A 20881-nucleotide genomic window follows, 5' to 3' on the forward strand; every position below is an offset into this window, starting at 1 on the left:
TAAATATGCGTCTAATTATCCAAATGCCCTGCAGGACAGCTGCTCACTGACAGGCTCAAGGGAGCCAGTGGTTTGTGCTGATGTCTTCATGAACCTTCAGTTGATACAAGGCCAAATGTTTTTAATTTGCCCCACCTCCTGGTGGAATTATGGCATTGCATCTGAAAGTCATTTCTAAACTTAAAGGTGCTCTAAGCGATCCTGGGTGGAATAACTTCCTATTGACGTTCGAAGTGTTGTCAAACGAAACAGGCTAGCTAGACCCTCCCTCCTCCTCCTCCCCCTCCCCTCCGTGCTTCCTGAAACATCGTGAACGTGCATTTAAAATCATTCTTGTCGGTTATTGGCTGGAGCGTGTTTATTATGTTTCGTGGTCCAGGATGCACCAGTTTGTTTTTATTGCCGTTTTTGGAGCTTGTGGCGACAACATACCACATTTTTTTTACAGTGCGTTCAGGGGACAGGCAGCTAGTGATAGTGAGGAGATGTTTGCTGTATGTGACAAAAAATGTTTTGGCCTAAAAACACGTGACATTGCTTAGAGCACCTTTTAAGATTGCATAATACTACATGAATAAATTGCACTATGTATCAATGAAAATCTTTTAAAGAAATTGCATTAGTTTCAGTCATTTACTCACACTCTAGTCATTCTAAACCTGTTCACAAAAGAGACTTTTTTTAAAGAATGCAGCTCTTTTCCATTAAATTAATTAAACACAAGCCCAAAAACACCATGAATGTAGTACATATGATTAATTTACTATATTCTAAATTAGGGCTGAACGATTAATCGCATGCTATTCTCACGCGCATTTCGTCAGTAAAGCCGGTTCCCTGATTACCGCTAAATCGCCATCACCTGCTTTTAAACGGAGCGCCTTTTAATAGACAGAGCCGTAGTTCACAGACAAGCCACGCAATATCGCGTTCATTATCGCAGGCGATTCATCTGCGATATGAACGCGATATTGCGTGGCTTTTTAGTGATCTACGGCTCTGTCTATTAAATGCCGCTTCATTTGAAAGCAGGTGATGGCGATTTAGCGGTAATCAGGGAACCGGCATTACTGACGAAATGCGCGTGAGAATAGCATGCGATTAATCGTGCAGCCCTATTCTAAATCTTCTGAACTATTCCTTAAGATGTTCAGTAAAATCTGCTCAATTGATATAAGGTTTGTTCATCTGTGTTTGTTTTTTTTATTTATTTTTTTATCTTAACTCTTTCCTCTCTCACGATTCAGGGCAAACATTGTTGTGCAGTGTGAGAACTGGTGGAACTTGGCTAAGCAGTTTGCCAGTCGCAGTCCTCCCTTACATATGCTGTCCAGCACGGTCCAGCGGACCTTGATGAAGGCCTTGGTCCTGGGCGGCTTTGCTCACATGGATTCTGATACCAAACAGCAATACTGGGCTGAGGTCAGGAAAAAAAAACGATTGTAGAGAAATTTTTTGAAGGAAGCTCAAGCGTTATTGCTGCTTAGAACACAAAATAAAGCTGGAGTTGCCTCATTACACTTCGTCTCTTTCTGTCTCTGCGCTGCAGGTACTGCATCCTCTCCAGCAGCGCTTCCTCAACCTCATTAACCAGGAGAACTTCGCTCAGATCTGTCAAGAGGAGGCTGTGAAACAAGAGATCGTGGCCACTCTGGAAGCTCTGTGTGGCATTGCTGAAGCAACGCAGATCGACAACGTGGCGTCTCTCTTCAGCTTCCTCATGGACTTCCTGTCCAGCTGCATTGGCCTCATGGAGGTCTACAGAAACTCACCAGAAACGGTCAACCTCATCATAGAGGTGTTTGTGGAAGTGGCTCACAAACAAATCTGCTACTTGGGGGAGGTGAGACATTCACTTGCATTGGTTCCGCACATTTCGGATGTGTTCTTCCACATGCACTATTTGCAGAGAAAATTGTATGTGCATTACATCCTAAATATGTTTTTATGAATTTGAACAAACCCCATCTCTTTCTCCACAGACTAAGTCTATGAAACTGTACGAGGTGTGCTTGACGCTGCTGCAGGTTTACTCTAAGAACAATCTGGGTCGTAAAAGACTAGATGTGGCCGGAGAGGAGGATCAGTACCAGGACCTTCTGCTCATCATGGAGCTCCTCACCAACCTGCTGTCCAAAGAGTTCATTGACTTTAGTGACACCGGTACGAGCGCTCATTCGTGATTCGCATTGGAACTTGTGAGCCTCTTTGTGTGAGGTGAAGAGTAACTGTGTTATGTATGCAGATGAGGTGTTTCGGGGGCAGGAGCAGAGTTCTGGTGCTGGACGGGCCGTATCTGCTGCTGATGTTGTGCTGTATGGGGTGAATATTGTACTGCCCCTCATGTCTCAGGACTTGCTTAAGGTAAGCTTTTGACCTCGAGAATTATTAAATCAACTGCCTCAGATGTTCATTGCAAATGCAGGTATTTGAAGTAAAGGTGCACTACTGTTCTAAAATACTCCCTCTGTCTCTTGTTCCCAGTTCCCTTCTCTGTGTAACCAGTATTATAAGCTCATCACATTCATCTGTGAGATTTTCCCAGAGAAGATCCCTCAGCTGCCTGAGGATCTCTTTAAAAGTCTCATGTGCTCCCTGGAGCTGGGCATGACCTCGTATCCTTGTTGTTTCTGTGTATACAGAGAACAGTTTGTTTACACTTATGTTTTCATGTTGTTTAATGAAGTATGTGCTTGCTGAGCATATTGTGTTGGATTTGACTGACTTCATTGAGGGTTTTTGTTGTTGAATTCAGGTGTCTATGATCTAGTGCTGTTTTTCCTTAACATACACTGCAGGATGAGCTCAGAGATCAGTCAGCTGTGTCTTGAGGCTCTGTCCCCATTGGCTGAGCAGTGTGCCAAGACACAGGAAAAGGACACACCCCTATTTATTGCCACACGGCATTTCCTTAAAGTGAGTCACATGATGTCTAAACAAGTGGTCAACTTCTTTTTTTTCCTCAGGCGATGTCTGATATGCATTATTGTTAAAAAGTGTGTACGATTTTTTATTTTATTTTTATTTTTTTGAAAGTCTGAAGCAGCCATTACTCCAGTCTTCTGTGTCACATGATCCTTCAGAAATCGTTCTAATATGCTGATTTTGCTGCTCAAGAAACATTTCTCATCATTAATTTGGCAAACTGTTGTACTGCTTAATATTTTTCTAGAAACTATTTTTTTTTTTTTCAGGATTCTTGAAATGAATCAGAAGTTGGATGTATAGAAAGTTCAAAAGAACAAAATTTATTTAAAACTGAAATATCAATGTCTTTATTACTTCTGATCAATTTAATCTATCCTTGCTGAATAAAAGTATTAATTTCTTTAAAAAAAAAATCTTACTGAACCCATAAATTTAAATGGTAAAATGCATCATACAACAGCAAAAGAGAACATTTAGATTAAGTGAACACATTTTACACAATATTTACTCAGAATTCACAAAAAAAGAAAATTGAAGTGATAGTTCACCCAAAAATAAGCATTATCCCATGATTTACTCACCCTCAAGCCATCGTAGGTGTATATGACTATCTTCTTTCAGACAAACACAATTGGAGATATTTTCAAAAATATCCTGGTTCTTCCAAGCTTTATAATGGTAGTGAATAGGGGGCCAGATTTTGAAGCCCAAATAAATGCACCCATCCATCATAAAAAATAATCCATATGACTCCAGGTGGTTAATAAAGGCATTCTAAAGTGAGGCAATGGGTTTTTGTAAGAAAAATATCCATATTTTAAACTTTTTAAAATAAAGTAACTAGCTTCCCGCAGATGACCATACCCATACTGTCCAAGTTGACTTGCGCCACAAGCTGTATGGATTATTTCCATGATGGGTGAATTCACTACCCCCCATTCATTACCATTATAAAGCTTAGAAGAGCCAGGATATTTTAAAAAAATATATATATCTCCAATTGTGTTTGTCTGAAAGAAGATAGTCATATACACCTAGGATTGCTTGAGGGCCAGTAAATCATGGGATAATTTTCATTTTTGGATAAACTTCTTTTAATGATAATTGAGAGTTATTGGCTGATGTCGACAATCTCAAAATAGTCAAACAAGATCCGATATGTGTTACTACCCTTCATTGTAATATGTAATTGTCTGAGATTAATATGCATGTATAAAATTTGTGAATTAATAATGAACATTTCTCTCTCGCTCCCTTCCTCCATAGCTGGTGTTTGACATGCTTGTGCTCCAGAAGCACAACACTGAGATGACCGTAGCAGCTGGAGAAGCGCTTTATACATTAGTGTGCCTTCATCAGGTACATAGCACTATTTAAATCACTTGTGATAGTAGGCTAAAATAATATCAGCTGCAAAACATAAATCTTATACTTTAAAGGTGCCCTAGAACTTTTTTTTTAAAAGATGTAATATAAGTCTAAGGTGTCCCCTGAATGTGTCTGTGAGGTTTCAGCTCAAAATACCCCATAGATTTTTTTTTAATTGCCTATTTTGGGGCATAATTAGAAATGAGCCGATTCAGGGTGTGTGGCCCCTTTAATTCTCGTGCTCCACGCTCCACGAGCTCACGCTTGCCTTAAACAACATAAAAAAAGTTCAAACAGCTAATATAACCCTCAAAACGGATCTTTACAAAGTGTTCATGCAACATGTCTAATCGCGTAAGTACAGTGTTTATTTTGATGTTTACATTTGATTCTGAATGAGTTTGAGGCTGTGCTCCGTGGCTAAAGCTAACATTACACACTGTTGGAGAGATTTATAAAGAATGAAGTTGTGTTTATGAATTATACAGACTGCAAGTGTTTAAAAATGAAAATAGCGACGGCTCTTGTCTCCGTGAATACAGTAATAAATGATGGTAACTTTAACCACATTTAACAGTACATTAGCAACATGCTAACGAAAAATTTAGAAAGACAATTTACAAATATCACTAAAATATCATGATATCATGAATCATGTCAGTTATTATTGCTCCATCTGCCATTTTTGCTGTTATCCTTGCTTGCTTACCTAGTCTGTTGATTTAGCTCTGCACAGATCCAGACGTTCTGCCCTTGTCTAATGCCTTTCATAATGTTGGGAACATGGGCTGGCATATGCAAATATTGGGGGTGTACACCCCGACTGTTACGTAACAGTCTGTGTTATGTTGAGATTCGCCTGTTTTTCTGAGGTCTTTTAAACAAATGACATTTATATAAGGAGGAGAAAACAATGGGGTTTGAGACTCACTGTATGTCATTTCCATGTACTGAACTCTTGTTATTTAACTATGCCAAGATAAATTCAATTTTTGAATCTAGGGCGCCTTTAACAAAACAACAACTTTAGCAAAGAAACGCATGCTCCCATTGAGGTGATGTGGTTTGATAAGTGATGGTGTTTGTCTTAGGCGGAGTACTCAGAGCTGGTGGAGACGCTGCTCTCCAATCAGAGGGATGCAGTGATCTACCAGCGGCTGGCGGACGCGTTCAACAACCTCACTGCCAGCAGCACGCCTCCAACCATGGACCGCAAACAGAAGGTGGCCTTCCTCAAGAGCCTGGAGGAGTTTGTTGCCAATGTTGGAGGGCTTCTGTGTGTCAAATAAACCACTTCCTCCAGCAACTGTCCACAGCAGCTTCCCCTCTCTACCCCCTCTACCACTCAGAGAAGCCTTTCACCATGCCAAACCATGGAGATGCTCAGTGCAGCACAGGCTGAGACGCCTCTCTGCTCTGCCTATGGGCCTTCAGACACGCATGCCTCCAGAGAGGAGAGAGGCCGGCGAAGGCCGGGAGGGGGCGGCCAGTGGGCCATGATCATCTCAGTCTGATCTGATCGTTGTTTACTTTGCCACTGAGAGGTCCTCAGATGAACATTTACGAAGTGCGGAGGGGTAATCTCTCTGAAAACTGATCCCTTCATCCCCCTTTTACACTTACACACACAGTCTTTTGCAGACGCTTCTTCTCGAGTGCCTTCGTATTTGGTTTCTCACGGCTCAGATCCAGCTGTGTCCACGGCGACAATAGAACCGTGCCGTACTGCACTCACGGTACCCAGGATTGTAAGCTGTGGTTGCCATGACAAAAGCCTTTCCCAATGAAACTTTGATTGCAGGAAGGCCCTTTGGAAAACCAAATCACTTTTGTGTTTAAGGGTGTATATATATATTTTTGAAAAAGACAAAAAATGAAAGTGTTTAAAAGGACTGAAAAGTTTTTATAAGATTATAGTTGACAGAAGTTTGACTTTTTTTATTACAACTTCATTTGAATGAAAAAGGGGGCTAGTTTGGATTTTTCTTTTTGACTGATTGATTTGATTGATTGTAGTTTTACTCTTTGCCTTTATTTCGCCCTGATCACAGCAGTATCACAGAAAGTGTTTCTCAATAGAATTCATGTCTGATCTATTATGGACATTTTTCACATGGTCATCTGATGTTCCCATCAATGTTTTGATTTCAACAATGTTCCACTTACACTAGCACATACACATACTCAGACGTGTGGAACAGTCATGGTTGCTGTAGCAATAAAATACCAAAAATGATGATCGAGGGATGTCAGCCGTTATATTCAGGGCGTCTGATGGTCCTTATTTCCATTGTTCAAAGCACTAATTCTTATTTTGGAATGCCTGAAATGATCTGTAAAGTGTATATAAACTTGCTATAAAAAGTGAGTCGTCTTTCTTGGTTTATATTCTCAATATGTTGTCAGGGGCGGATCTACCGGGGTGGCAACTGCCACCCTAAGAAAAATCTTTGCCACCCCATCTGCCACCCCAAAATTATCAGAGAATAAAATATAAATGTTAGCAGTGTTTCAAGTACTATTGCTTTTCAGCAGCGGCGCTTCAATGTGATGACATAAAAAATACAGCATATTGCAAAATAAAAATAAAAAAAACGTCTTTCAATAAGCTGCATGACGGTTGCACGCGCACGCAGCGCGCCCAATGTATTCGGCTTCATTAACAAATGACTCTTATGAACCGATTCTTTGGGAGTCAAAAACACAGCGTAACCAAGTTCACTCATGAATTGTTTTTCATTTGTTCGTAATCGGAAAATTACTGCTTCTCGACTAACTCAGAAGTCCTCAAATTTTCGTATTTTTTTGCGAGCTGATTCACCGACCGCCCGCTCCACTTTCATCATGGATACAGGTCTTTGCCATCCGACAAAACGGTAACATGAAATCAATAACAAGATCCCGATCACAGAAACTAGTTAGTTAAGAATCTAAACGTATTTTAACTTTTCTCGATTGCTAACACATTATAAGTGATTCAGTTGGCCCAGTTTCCAAACCGTTCTCAAAACAAAGACACGCTTCCCAAAGCGTTTAACAATGACACCATTAGATAGCAAAACTGTTGACACACACCAGTCAAAATCTGAGAGAGAGCTGAATGAATAATTTACAGGGGTTTTAAACTTACACAGTACCAGTACTGAGGGAAATTTCACTATGTACAGTAAACTAGCACGTTGTACACCCTCAAGCCATTTGTTATACTTTATTTTGCAGAACTGAGAAATTACTGTCTTATGTCAGAAGACCAATACACTGCTATAGTACCTTATATACTGTAATAAAATTTGGCCAAATGTGCAGAGGATGCTGAATTTAGTTTTACTGTAATTGACAGTATACTGTATTGTGGTGCATACCAAGTTCATACATATCTACAGCCAGTATTTTACTGTATCTGTAAATGTATTTTTGTGTAGTAGACAGTGAGCTGCAAAATAATTCCTGAATCCCAGTAAGTCCCAGTATTTTTGTTACAGTGTTACATGAATTGATCTCACTAGTGTTCACTGGGCAGTGCAGTAGTCTGTGTATTTGTTAAGTTTTGTGTGTCATCTGAGGCCAAAGTTTGATTTGTCAGACAAGAATAAGTTTTTGACTAAAACATTTTATTTTGACCTGGAAGTTTGAGGTTTGTACAAGTTGGTGCATAGTTTTGAGATTGTGTTTATAGTTGTGAGAAAATGTTGAATTGTTTCATTTCAACTAGATTAAAAGTTTGAAAGACAAATTTATGCTGGCTTGTCATAAAGCCAACTTAAAGTCTTGTTTAAAAAACATAAATAGTTTGGTCAGTTAGGCCAGAATATAGATGTTCTGGGTGATTGCTAAAGTGTTGCTAGGTGGTTGCTAGGAGATTCTGGGTGGTTGCTAGGCTCTTGCTGCAATTGCTGGGGTGTTGCTGTATGTAGTTGATAGGCTGTTCTGGGTGAACACACAGACATTCCCACCTCTGTTAATAACAGAAAAAAATCGTTTGCAAAAAACAAGTTTTTGTTGTTCTTTAACTTGCACTAAAACATGTGATTTTTGCCATCGAAGTAACGTGTAATATTAATAAAACTGCTCATCTCCTTTAGTGATACAAGGGCAGACTCATTTTAAATCTGTTGATGTTTTTCATATAGTGCCTTTATTTGGTGCCATGATGGATATTGAAATCTTGTTATTTATTTTGGTAATGCAATGTTTGTGAACACAATTGTATATGTCAGGCCATAAATCTCCAAAAACTATGCATGGGCGCTTGCTTTGGTGTTGCCACCCCTCATAGACCTCATGCCACCCCTTTGCCACCCTATAAATAATTTTCTAGATCCGCCCCTGTATGTTGTCTGTGTAAATGTATAGTGTGTTCTCGAAATATGGAATTTGTACTGCATTTGTACTCGCTCGGCCACCGTAGTTGAAACACGTGTGAAGCCGTTTTCTCTTCTGTGTGCGTTCATTGAAGGTAACTTTAAAGTCTGGTTAAAACCTAAGTTACTTCTATATTAAATATCGTTTGTGACAGTTGGCAAAAGCGGTTAGCATAATTATTGAATGAGCGTTGTACTGAATGTTTCTTCAGTACTCATTCCCGTGTCATTTTGTATCAAATAAAGGATCTGTTTCAATGAGTGACAGTGACGATGATATGCCTCAGCTCTCCGCGGCGGCACTTGCAGCGTTGCAAGAGTTTTATGCCGAGAGTGGAAGGACGGGACTGGAGCAAGACTCGATCCAGACCGACAAGTTCTGTGTTGGTGCCGTGGAGGAAGACTGGGTAGGTACAGTAGCTAAATGTCGTAGAAGTGCCTTATGTAATGATTTGTTGATTGTTATACAATATATTGTATTTATTCGTTTCGTTTATATATAATATAATATGTGTATGAAGTGCGTACTGAGCTCATGTGTTTGTGAACAGCGCATGAGTCAGTTCTGGTACAGTGAAGACACGGCCACACGGTTAGCAGAGGAAGTCATGCAGCAGGCTGGAGAACATGGGAGGTTGGTCTCGAGCTCATTTGGTCAAACTTTTACATTTGTGTAAATGGCATGTATAAAACACTAGGACAGTAGTGAAGGTGATTCTGTTGCACATACTGCAGGTTACCTCGATACGCCAGTAGATGGCGACAACTGATCATCTTTTTGTATGTTGAGTGAAATCATAGATGGTATGGCAAGCCGTTTTGACTATTATTCATTCTCAGAATATGAGTTCTTGAAATCGGATACTAGTAACAATGGCATTTTTTGATATCAGGATTTACATTTACACTAGTAACAATGTTAACCCTTGTGCATTGTTCAAATTCACTACACTTTCGTTATGTTCGTGGATGAAAACATCCACTAAATTAAACTGCTGTAAAAATGTATCAGATAAATATTTTCTCAAAATTTTTTTGCACAAATCTGTTAATCAACCTCAGTCCTGATCAAAACTACTAAATGTTTTAAAAAAAAATCCGTGATTTTTACTCTTTAATTGCCAAATTCCTAAATGATGTCACTGACTTTGGGAAAAAAAACACACAAAATGACTTATTTTCAATATAAAAAATAATTGTGGACTGGATTTTTTTTTACCTTTTATCAGTCTTGGACATGTCAAAGATTAGTACTAACATTGGTTTTGATGCATTGTTAGTTTTTGTGCAGCATCAGATTTAATTTTTTTCTCCCTCATTTGTTGTTCGTGGCTGTTTTTGCCCCATTGACTTCCATTATAACCACATTTTTTGATTGCAAAGCCGTGACACCATATAATCATGCATTCTTGATTGTTTGTGGTTTTCCCTGTTGGCAAGAGGTAAAATTTGTAATTTTTACTGTTGATCACCACGTGGCACCATTAACCCTTTAGATAGGCCTGTGCAAAAAAAAGCTTAGTTTCTGGCTTTTATATGGAGTTATATGGAGTAAAACAGTATATTATAGTGTGTGTGTGTGTGTGTGTGTGTGTGTCTGAGAGAGAGTAAGACCTTTGCGCACTTACTTTGATGTGTCTGAGAAAATCAAAACATGTACCTCAGCTCTCAGAACTACATGGAGTAAACAAAAACAAAGTAAGTGTATTTATGCACCTGCTGCCTTTTGATGGTGAGAAGTACAGACGGCCTATGCGTGAAATGCTTGTCTTTTTGTGATGGTAAAGCCAGTTTAAAGCCTTAAAATCCTTCAGTGATACACTTTTCCATTTTTTTTCTGTAAAAATGTTTTGTCCTGTGCACCACTTGCATGTTCCCCTCCGGAGTGAAGAGGGGAACATGCAAGTGGTGCACAGGACAAAAAAAAAGAACAGTCAGCACTTGCATCTGTTGTGGTGGACACATTTGCAAAGAGCACCAAGTGACATGCTGCAAGTCCTGCTGGAAAGACTGAACACACACACACACTCTAAATAGTTAGTTTAATTGTTTAGTTCTCCATCCATCCTCAACTCTTGCACCATTGTTCAGTTTATTTGAAGTTGTTGTTGCATTTTGGCTCGTAATAAATTGTTCATAAATCTGATCCAGAGTAGATTTTTTACAGAAAAAAAAATGGAAAAGTGTATCACTGAAGGATTTTAAGGTTTTAAACTGGCTTTACCATCACAAAAAGACAAGCATTTCACGCATAGGCCGTCTGTACTTCTCACCATCAAAAGGCAGCAGGTGCATAAATACACTTACTTTGTTTTTGTTTACTCCATGTAGTTCTGAGAGCTGAGGTACATGTTTTGATTTTCTCAGACACATCAAAGTAAGTGCGCAAAGGTCTTACTCTCTCTCAGACACACACACACACACACACACACACTATAATATACTGTTTTACTCCATATAACTCCATATAAAAGCCAGAAACTAAGCTTTTTTTTGCACAGGCCTATCTAAAGGGTTAATGGTGCCACGTGGTGATCAACAGTAAAAATTACAAATTTTACCTCTTGCCAACAGGGAAAACCACAAACAATCAAGAATGCATGATTATATGGTGTCACGGCTTTGCAATCAAAAAATGTGGTTATAATGGAAGTCAATGGGGCAAAAACAGCCACGAACAACAAATGAGGGAGAAAAAAATTAAATCTGATGCTGCACAAAAACTAACAATGCATCAAAACCAATGTTGGTACTAATCTTTGACATGTCCAAGACTGTGATAAAAGGTAAAAAAAAATCCAGTCCACATTCACATTTTATATTGAAAATTTGTCATTTTGTGTGTTTTTTTTTCCCAAATCAGTGACATCATTTATTAATTTGGCAATTAAAGAGTTAAAATCCTAATTTTTTTTTTAAACATTTTGTATTTTTGAGCAGGACTGAGGTTGATTAATAGATTTATGCAAAAAAATTGAAAAAATATTTATCTGATACATTTTTACAGCAGTTTAAAGTAGTGGCTGTTTTCAGCCACGAAACATAACGAAAGGGTAGTAAATTTGCCCACAGTGTACTGTTGAGTTTTTGAAAAATTTCAAAGCATTTTCCCAAAATATGTATCAAAATAAGATTAGTCACCAAAAATCATTCCATTTGCTGAAACATGGAGAAAGTTATGGCCAAATTAATACTCAAAATCACCCCATAGTGGATGAAAACATCCCCAACAACACATAAGGGTTAATTCTTGATATCAACAACTCAATTTTCACTAGTTAAAATGCACATTTTTGATATCAAGAATTAAATTTCCAGTAGTAAAAAAAATAGAATTCTTGATATCTGTAATTGTAATTTCACTAGTGAAATGTCATAGGCTGCCATTCAAATTCAATTGTAGATGTCAATAATTGATTACTTACTAGTTGAAATTCCAATTTCACATATCAGAAATACAATTCTTACTTAAAATGCAAATTTTTGATATCAAGAATTCAATTGGCACTAGTTGGAACATCACTTCTTGATATCAACAATTTAATTGCTAGTAGTAAAAATGCAAACTCTTGATATCTGAAAATGTGTTTCTGAAATATAATTTCAGATATCTATCTAGTTTTCTTACTAGTAACTATCACATTCATGATATCAGAAACTAACATTGTCACTAGTGACTAAAATTATTGATATCAAAAACATTGTTACTAGTAGTCAAGTCATGTTCATTTATATAGCACTATATATATTGTTTCAAAGCAGCTTCACAGTGACAATAGGAAAATTGTTATCGAGCTAAAGTTTTTGATTGAATCACTTCCGTTGTAAAAATTGTTAATTATTACTTTAGGGCACTGGTCGCCAACCCGCCGATCGCGATCAACCGGTCGATCTTTCACTGTTCCAGTAGCTCGCGAAAACAACAGAAATATGAGTGCAAAAATACATTACATTTCTCCAGTCTTTGTACTGTATTTTTGTATTTATTTTCTGTTATTTTCGGAAGCTACTGGGACAGTGATAAAGGTAAATAACCCACATCATGTCCGAGTCTGTTAACGGCCGTAAACAAGAGGCCAGAGACGGCCAAAGACGGACGCGAAGAGGAGACAATTCTGTAGCAGGCAGAGCAGCTTACTGTTCACGATGCTCGAAATAAAGGAAGAAAATATAAATATTGAATTACTAGGGGTGAAGGGTTATATGAATGCATCTCTAAAAGGATATACTATAAAGGAATTACTGTCTTCAGAAAAAAATCGATGATAATGGCATTTTATTTTCCCCTTACCTCCGAATAAAGTAGCTAATTATTAGCGCAGTTCAGCTTTGTTTACACAGCGGTAACCAAGGAAACACTGTATCACTGCTGCTCCATATGCGCCACCTGCTGTCAGAGAGTGAATTTGCGTCTCATTCCGTCTGCTGTTTTTGTTTCAAGCTTTTTGTCTAGCATATAATTTCACAAAGATTAAGTCAGACCGTTGTGTTTTTGCTTTAAATCTTGAAATTAAATCTCAATTAATCAAAAAAAAAAACAAAAAAAAAACTGCTCATGTAATGTGATAGCATCTTTGTTTGGATTGTGATTAAAAAGCAGTGGTTCCATCTAATTTGAAATGGCTATTTTTTATAATAATAATAAATATCTGCAACCAGTATGAGAATCAGCCAATTTGCTTATAAAAATAAATAAATATATCAGAATCTAAATTGGCAACGTAAAAAATACTAAATACAATCTGGGCTGTCTTTTTCTATCAAGTAGATCTTGTCTTTCATAAAGGTCGAGGTCAGGGATCTTGGGCTTAAAAAGGTTGGTGACCACTGCTTTAGGGGCTGCTTAAATTACACTTTTCCCACTGAAAAAACCTGAATATCTTTAATGCATTCTTGCCGTTCATTTACGTGTTTAGTCTATAGGTTTGCGTGTTTGAGTGTGTATGTACGCAGAAGCTTGGTCTTTTTAAAAAAAAAAAAAAAAAAAAAAATTGATATTTGCCAAATGACTTGTCTGGTCCGCATAATACAGAAAAAATAGTTGTGTCTGCGGATCTATGTGAAACTGGAAAAATTTTGATAACCATTTATCTATACATAGGGAAAGGAAAGGGAAATGGGCCTTCACAGGGGATAGTTTAGTTGAAACGTCAGGGCTGCTGCGTTATCGTCATGTCTAGCTGCAGGTCCTTCATCTCATCTGATTTTGATATTCTAGGTGTTATCAACTGGCCTGAATTCTGAGATCGCAATAATCGTGAAGGACTATAATGCGTTAAGAGCTCGCTCAGGTACTGGGGAGCTAAACCATTTAGTGCTTTTGTAAGTAAGTAGCAAGATTTTAAAATATATACAATGTTTAATAGGGAACCAGCCAGTGCAGTGTTGACAGAACTGGGCTAATATGGTCATACTTGCTGGTTCTAGTAAGAGCTCTAGCTGCTGCATTTTGTATAACAGGCGAGAGGAACAACCACCCAGTAAAGCGTTACAGTAATCTAGCCTTGAGGTCATGAACTAACTGTTCCGCATTTGTCATTGAGAGCTTATGTCGTAGTTTAGATATATTTTTAAGATGGAAGAATGCAGTTTTACAGATGCTAGAAATGTGGCTTTCAAATGAAAGATTGGTATTAAAGAGTTACACCCAAGTTCCTAACTGACGACGAAGACTTAACAGAGCAGCCATGAAGTTTTAGACAGTATTCTAGGTTATTGCGTGAAGAAGTTTTTGGTCCAAAAATTAGAATCTGTTTTTTCTTAATTTAGTACTAAGAAATTACTGGTCATCCAATTTATGTCAGCTATGCATTCTGTAAATTTTGTGAATTGGTAAGTTTCGTCTGGGCGCAAAGAAATATAGGGCATCATCAGCGTAAAAATGAAAACTAATGCCATGATTTCTAATATCTCCCAAGGGTAGCATGTACAGAGTGAAAAGCAACGGTCCTAGTACTGAGCATTGCGGTACTCCATATTGAACTTGTGATTGATATGACATCTCATCGTTTACTACTACAAACTGATAACGGTCAGATAAGTAAGATTTGAACCATGCCAATGCAATTCCACTAATGCTAATATAATTTTCAAGTCTATTCAAAAGAATATTGTGGTCGATAGTGTCAAAAGCAGCACTAAGATCTAGTAACACTAATAGAGATACAACCAGAGAGATCGGACGATAAAAGCAAATCATTAGTAACTCTAATGCGATCAGTCTCAGTACTATGGTACGATCTAAATCCTGACTGGAAATCCTCAGATACCATTTCTTTCCAAGAAGGAAAGTAGTTGCGATGATACTGCCTTTTCTATTATTTTTGACAGAAAAGGTCAATTTGAGATCGGCCTGTAATTGACTAATTCTCTAGGATCAAGTTGTGTTTTTTTTTAATAAGAGGTTTAATAATAGCCACCTTAAGAGTTTTCGGTACATTTCCTAGTGATAAAGAAGACAATATTAAGAAGAGGATCTATGACCCCTGGAAGCATCTCTTTTAGTAGCTTAGGCGGTATAGGGTCTAACATACATGTTGTTGATTTTGATGATTTAACAAGTTTAGTAGCAATTAAATTGTTTATATCAAGAACAGATATTTCCACAAGTAATTAATGATATCAAAAATTATGATTTTTACTAGTAAGAATTGTATTTCTGATATGTGAAATTGGAATTTAAACATTTGATATCAAAAATTGAATGGCAGCCTATGGTGACATTTTACTAGTGAAAATACAATTACAGATATCAAGAATTCTAGTTTTTACTACTGGAAATGTAATCATTGATATCAAAACTAGTGAAAATTGGATTGTTAATATCAAGAATTAACATTGTTATAGTGGAAATTTAATTCCTGATATCAAAAATTGCCATTGTTACTAGTGGAAATGTAATTCCTGCTATCAATCAAGAATTCCTATCCTGAGAATGAATAAAAGTCAAAACGGTATGCCATAAGATAGATCATATGTGTATACATCTCGGAGTGAAATAAATTTCTCGGCCAATTCATTAGAAAGCATGTCAAGTTAACATTAACATGTAATTCTAAATGTCACGAAGTAGGAAAACAAATGAAACTGGACAGCATGACTGACTTTCGCTTTTATATCTATGTGAATCATCATAGATGTGTTGTTTTGGATTCAAAACACCAAATTTTGCCAAAGCATGACACGTGTGCATTTACATTTACGTCACTGTGCTGTGTTTTGCTAAATGAAATGACTAAAAATATGTACATATTCTTTACTTGAGTTTACTAGGTTTTTTTTTTTGTTTTGTTTTTTTTTGTTTTTTTTTTTTAAAGAAGCTCTCCAAGGCCGCATTAATTTAATCAAAAATACTTTAAAACAGCAATTTTGTGAAATATTACAATTGAAAGAAATCATTCTATATGATGATGTTTTGATGCTCAATGAAATAATGCATTTCACATTATTATCACTGTTGGAAACAGTTGTGCTGCTTAATATTTTTGTGGGAACTGTGATATATTTTATCAGAAATCATGTAACATTATAAATGTGTTAACTGTCAATTAAAGTAGGCCTATTCATTTCTTTAAAAATATATATTACTGATCCCAAATTTTTAAACAGTATGTGTGTATAAAACATTTTACATTGTAAATCTGTAAAATATAAAAACTAATATATTACTTCCCTTTTATGTGTCCCCTCTCACCCACATGTTCTATTCCTGTGTTGTAGGATAGCTTGTATAAGTGCACCAAGTGTGTATCAAAAGCTGAAACAGTTGGAATCCATGAGGTCAGATAGTGTGTCTGCTGTTTTGCTGGAGTTTGACCGACGTTTTGCAGCATATGGAGAAGAGTTTGTCTTTTATGATTACAACAACCCTCTGTGCCTCCCTGAGAATCTCCTTCCTCAGAGCTTTGACATTGTCATCGCAGACCCTCCATATCTGTCCGAGGAGTGTCTCAGCAAGGTGGCACTCACTGTTAAATACCTCACTAAGGGCAAAATCCTGCTCTGCACAGGCAAGTGGAAATTAATTATTACATCTATACACACATACACACTATATTGCCAAAAGTATTGGGACACTGCTCCAAATCATTGAATTTAGGTGTTCAATCACTTCCATAGCCACAGGTGTGTAAAATCAAGCACCTAGGCATGCAGACTGCTTCTACAAACATTTGTGAAAGAATGGGTCACTCTCAGGAGCTCAGTGAACTGAAATTTCCTCACTACTACGTATTTGTTTGGTGTGGAGGAACTTGACTGGCCTGCACCAGAACACCTTTGGGATGAAATAGTGCGGAGACTATGTGGCAGGCCTTCTCGTCAACATCACTGCCTGACCTCACAAATGCGCTTCTAGAAGAATGGTCAAAAATTCCCATAAACGCACTCCTAAACCTTGTGGAAAGCTGTCCTAAAAGTGTTGAAGCTGTTATAGCTGCAAAGGGTGGGCCGACTCCATATTAAGCCCTACGGATTAAGAATGGGATGTCATTAAAGTTTACGTGCACATAAAGGCAGGCGTCCCAAAACTTTTGGCAATATAGTGTGTGTGTGTGTGTATATATATATATATATATGAAGAGTTTCGTTGCAAAACGAGATAAATCCATTTTTTTAATTTTTCAAAAATCTTGTTTTTTGGTTGTGCATTCCAATTAATATCAATTCAACTGCAGTTGGTTTGTTTTGATTTAAACCTTCATAACTTAAAAAATACAGCTAAGTAGCACCATAAAACAAAATAATAACATGATAACATAATAATAAACATGTTTTGACAAAAATGTTAAAAACGGATTTATCTCGTTTTGCAACGAAACTCTTCATATATATATATATATATATATATATATATTATATTATATATATATATATATATATATATATATATATATATATATATATATATATATATATATATATATTATTTGTTATATTTCTCTCTCATGATCTGTATTCTAATATTTGCCTTGTTTTTATAGGCGCTATTATGGAGGAGCATGCTGGCAAACTTATGGATCTGAAGATATGCAGTTTTTTACCGAAACACAATCACAATCTGGCTAATGAGTTCCGCTGCTACGTTAACTATGAATCAAGACTTCTCTCATGAAAAAGGCTTTCAATCTGACAACATTAGAACTTTGATTTTTCCCATCAAACATCAGCAGATGATTATTTGGAACAATAAATATTCTGGAGAATAGCAGGATCCAGATATTACAGCTAAGAATTTGGCTTTTGATCACAGATTTGCAAGCAGTATTTGATTATGCTTTGGCTGAATTGCATTGTCGATTGCACACATCTTTTAAAGTTGCAGAATTGAAGCAAACAATTTCAGACAGTTTAACTTCGTTTTAAAGCATAAAATGGGCCTAGAAGTGAATGTTTGAAATGCATTTGTATATAATATACCATACACTAGAATTGTGTTACCAGTGTTCTTGTTTTTATTAAAGTAATCCTAAGAGGATGACACAAACTCAAGCTGTATAATATGTCTTCTTGTAAATGACACTCATGCTAGCTTTTAAAAGAAGTGTTTCTAGTGATCTTCTGTATACTTGCACACAGCTGGACTGTGTTATTTCACATCATGATGCTGCCTGGCTTTTCCCAAGTACTTTGGATTAGTAAATGTTTGTATTTTGGCACTGAAAGTTTTCCTTTTGCTCGCCCTCACAGCTGCAGATTGTAGGCCGCAGTGCCAAGTTCTGGATTTATTTCTTTCATTTTGCTCTCACTGAAAGAAAAAATAAGAAAAATTTACAGAATAAAAATTAATCAGTTCAATTCTTTCTAAAGGTGCTGGAAACTGCATTTTTAGACATGATTTTTTGCACACTTGGCTTGCTCTTCTGTCTTTGTCTGTCTCTTTCCAACAATGGCACACAAGTACAGCCCACTGCGATGGACACGTAGCTCTCCGTGTAGGAATGGCGACCCCCGACACATGAGCCGGTACGGCGTAGTATGACGGTTGGCATATACACTGGGGTGCTTCGGAAGCGGTCACTTTCCTCCCCGTTCGGCCCGGTCAGGCATCCCTTACACAAACAATACGCTTCCGGAAGATATCGAGGGTACCTCGCTGGATCATGGGAGATTCTTGGATCAATAATAATAAAAAGGTGTTATTTTTCTTGCAGATAAACAGGCAAGACATCAAATCTTATGCCATTGGTGTGGGGAACACACAACCGAACTGAATAAAAGATATTAAATTAAAAAAAAAATTTTTTTTGTTTGTATTATTTAATACATTTAGTTAGGGGCAAATTACTGGATTGCATTCATCCTATCTCTAAACTCTGAAATAATCTCATTATTTAGCAAACACAATAATAATGGCTTTTCTTATTTCCAATTATTTCTTAATCATAAGCACTAAAAAGTAACCACCTATTGCGTTTGGGTACGTTTTGATTCGGTGTATATCATTTAAAAAAATAAAAATAAAATCCATAGTTTTTAGTACAAAGATTTGTAAATACATTTATTTTTATTTTATTTTTGTCAGATTAAAAAAGAAGAAGCTATAACCATTTAAACTAAATTGTTACACCTTTTGCTTTCAGGTCTGTTTTGATCCGAAAGTGAATTGTGGCATGTCAAGCAAAAACATGAAAAGACTCAAACATTTATATGTTTAACATTTACATGTAATTGCTCTGCAACTATTTGTTTTAGTTTAAAATAAATTTATTTAAGTCCATTGAAGTTAATGGAGTTCATACTGATAATTATCATATGCTCTTATAATTTTTTTCTAATGATATATTTACATAAAATTTCTAATAAATATCAATAAAAAATATATTTTCTTGCATCACACTGGTTTGCTAAAAAATTTGAAAAGAATTTCTCAATTTAACTCTCAAATCAAAATTATAATTCAAAGTTAACTCTTTCCCCGCCAGCGTTTTTTTTATTATTATTTGCCTGTCACCGCCAGCATTTTTTATCATTTACACAAAACCTTCATGGACCCCAGAATATTTTATTGTATGAATATCTGAACATGCAATATATCAAAAGAACAGAGCCTTTGTTCTTAAAAAAAAAAAAAAAAAAAAAAAAAGCTTTCAGGCATTCTTTTTTATCAACACTTGAATATGGGTGTTTCATAAAAAAGAACAAAAAGCGGGGTTTTATTTATTTTATTTTCAAAGACTACAACGTGCATAAACAATGCTTTTATCGCTTGTTTCTGTTCATTTTTTGCCTGCGTTTACCACTTGTTTTGGAGATTCTCTATTCTTTCAGAAGATGCGTAATAGCGCCCCCTACCGTATAACAGTGAAAACACGGAAAGCCGGCCAGTTCCGTCAATGGCGCGGAAGCGTTCTCATAAATGACTAAAAATTCTGTCAACAGCGGGGAAAGGGTTAATGAAAGGGGGATAAATTAAGTAATAGCATGGTAAAAATACGGTAACATTCAAAACTACAACCATTTTATAAGCTTACGTTCCACAGGGTCCAAACAGAACCTGTAATGCAAAAGATGTAGGCTATAGTTTTTAATGCATTGAGGATTAAGAAAGCGGAGTCGTTAAATTCCACAAGATTCCCATCCCTAGTCTTCCCGGTTCTTGAGCCCTACCTGTACGCCCACGGCGAGAGGCTGAGGAAGTTTACTGGGGTACGTGGTCTGTCGCGCGCTAGACGAGACGCTGATTGACAGGTCAGATTCTGGCGCTCTGGAGGCGCGAGCTGCAGGGTGTGATGAAACGCGCTGAGCACCCCGACCGAGAGCCTCCCAAACATCTGCTCCAAAATCTCCTCCGGTAAGTCCAGACAAGAGCGAGTCCTTGGTGCTCTCCTGGACACCTTCAGTCCCCGTTCACCCGGCGTGCTTCCGCAACACCACAGCAGCACCAGCACAACCGTCGAAACAACTCGTCCGCGCATTTCAATTTAATCCGAGTCTGAGCTCGCTTTACTGTCAGCAAGTGATTGTTGGGAAAGATGAATGAATGCAAACTTTTAGAGAGCTCTTAAACTGAGCTACACAAACTGCCCAGTTGTTGCGTAAAGCTGTGCCTCATCCGTCCGTCCCGTAAATGCGCTCAAGATACTTGACTCCAGATATTGGGCGGACTGTTTGATACTGAATAGATCTGCTCGAGCTGATGCGAAACATGGAATCCTGGAATCATATGCATTCTTTTCAGATATTTTAGTGACTGAATCATTCATTAGATGCCAACGAAAAGTCTA

At 37.2% G+C, this 20881-nt stretch overlaps 3 protein-coding genes across 4 annotated transcripts in view; 2 read left to right on the forward strand and 1 right to left on the reverse strand.

Moving 5' to 3' along the window:
• Positions 1-6726, forward strand: part of xpo4 (exportin 4) — a 51406-nt gene extending 44680 nt beyond the window's left edge. Inside the window, exons 16-23 of the mRNA XM_067409639.1 lie at positions 1248-1422; positions 1550-1843; positions 1983-2163; positions 2246-2364; positions 2485-2615; positions 2799-2916; positions 4195-4287; positions 5388-6726. Of these exons, the coding sequence (XP_067265740.1) occupies positions 1248-1422; positions 1550-1843; positions 1983-2163; positions 2246-2364; positions 2485-2615; positions 2799-2916; positions 4195-4287; positions 5388-5585 (1309 nt within the window). The 3' untranslated portion in view covers positions 5586-6726. The remainder of the gene's footprint in view (positions 1-1247; positions 1423-1549; positions 1844-1982; positions 2164-2245; positions 2365-2484; positions 2616-2798; positions 2917-4194; positions 4288-5387) is intronic.
• A 1944-nt stretch (positions 6727-8670) lies between these two features.
• Positions 8671-18362, forward strand: eef1akmt1 (EEF1A lysine methyltransferase 1). 2 transcript variants are annotated; one of them, XM_067409505.1, is made up of 5 exons: positions 8671-8752; positions 8904-9064; positions 9209-9291; positions 16377-16666; positions 17639-18361. In XM_067409505.1, exons 2-5 carry the CDS (start codon positions 8915-8917, stop codon positions 17767-17769), a joined length of 654 nt encoding a protein of 217 aa, XP_067265606.1. In that variant the 5' UTR covers positions 8671-8752; positions 8904-8914; the 3' UTR covers positions 17770-18361. The 2 variants fall into 2 exon arrangements, with proteins under 2 accessions (XP_067265606.1, XP_067265605.1); XM_067409504.1 differs by having other exon boundaries at positions 8689-9064; positions 17639-18362.
• An 81-nt stretch (positions 18363-18443) lies between these two features.
• Positions 18444-20696, reverse strand: il17d (interleukin 17d). The gene is made up of 2 exons (XM_067409506.1): positions 20265-20696; positions 18444-18767 (listed from the first exon to the last, which is right to left on the reverse strand). Exons 1-2 carry the CDS (start codon positions 20570-20572, stop codon positions 18449-18451), a joined length of 627 nt encoding a protein of 208 aa, XP_067265607.1. The 5' UTR covers positions 20573-20696; the 3' UTR covers positions 18444-18448.
• Positions 20697-20881: the final 185 nt, after the last annotated feature.

This window comes from Chanodichthys erythropterus, chromosome 14 (assembly GCF_024489055.1).
Source record: "Chanodichthys erythropterus isolate Z2021 chromosome 14, ASM2448905v1, whole genome shotgun sequence".
NCBI classification, from domain to species: domain Eukaryota; kingdom Metazoa; phylum Chordata; class Actinopteri; order Cypriniformes; family Xenocyprididae; genus Chanodichthys; species Chanodichthys erythropterus.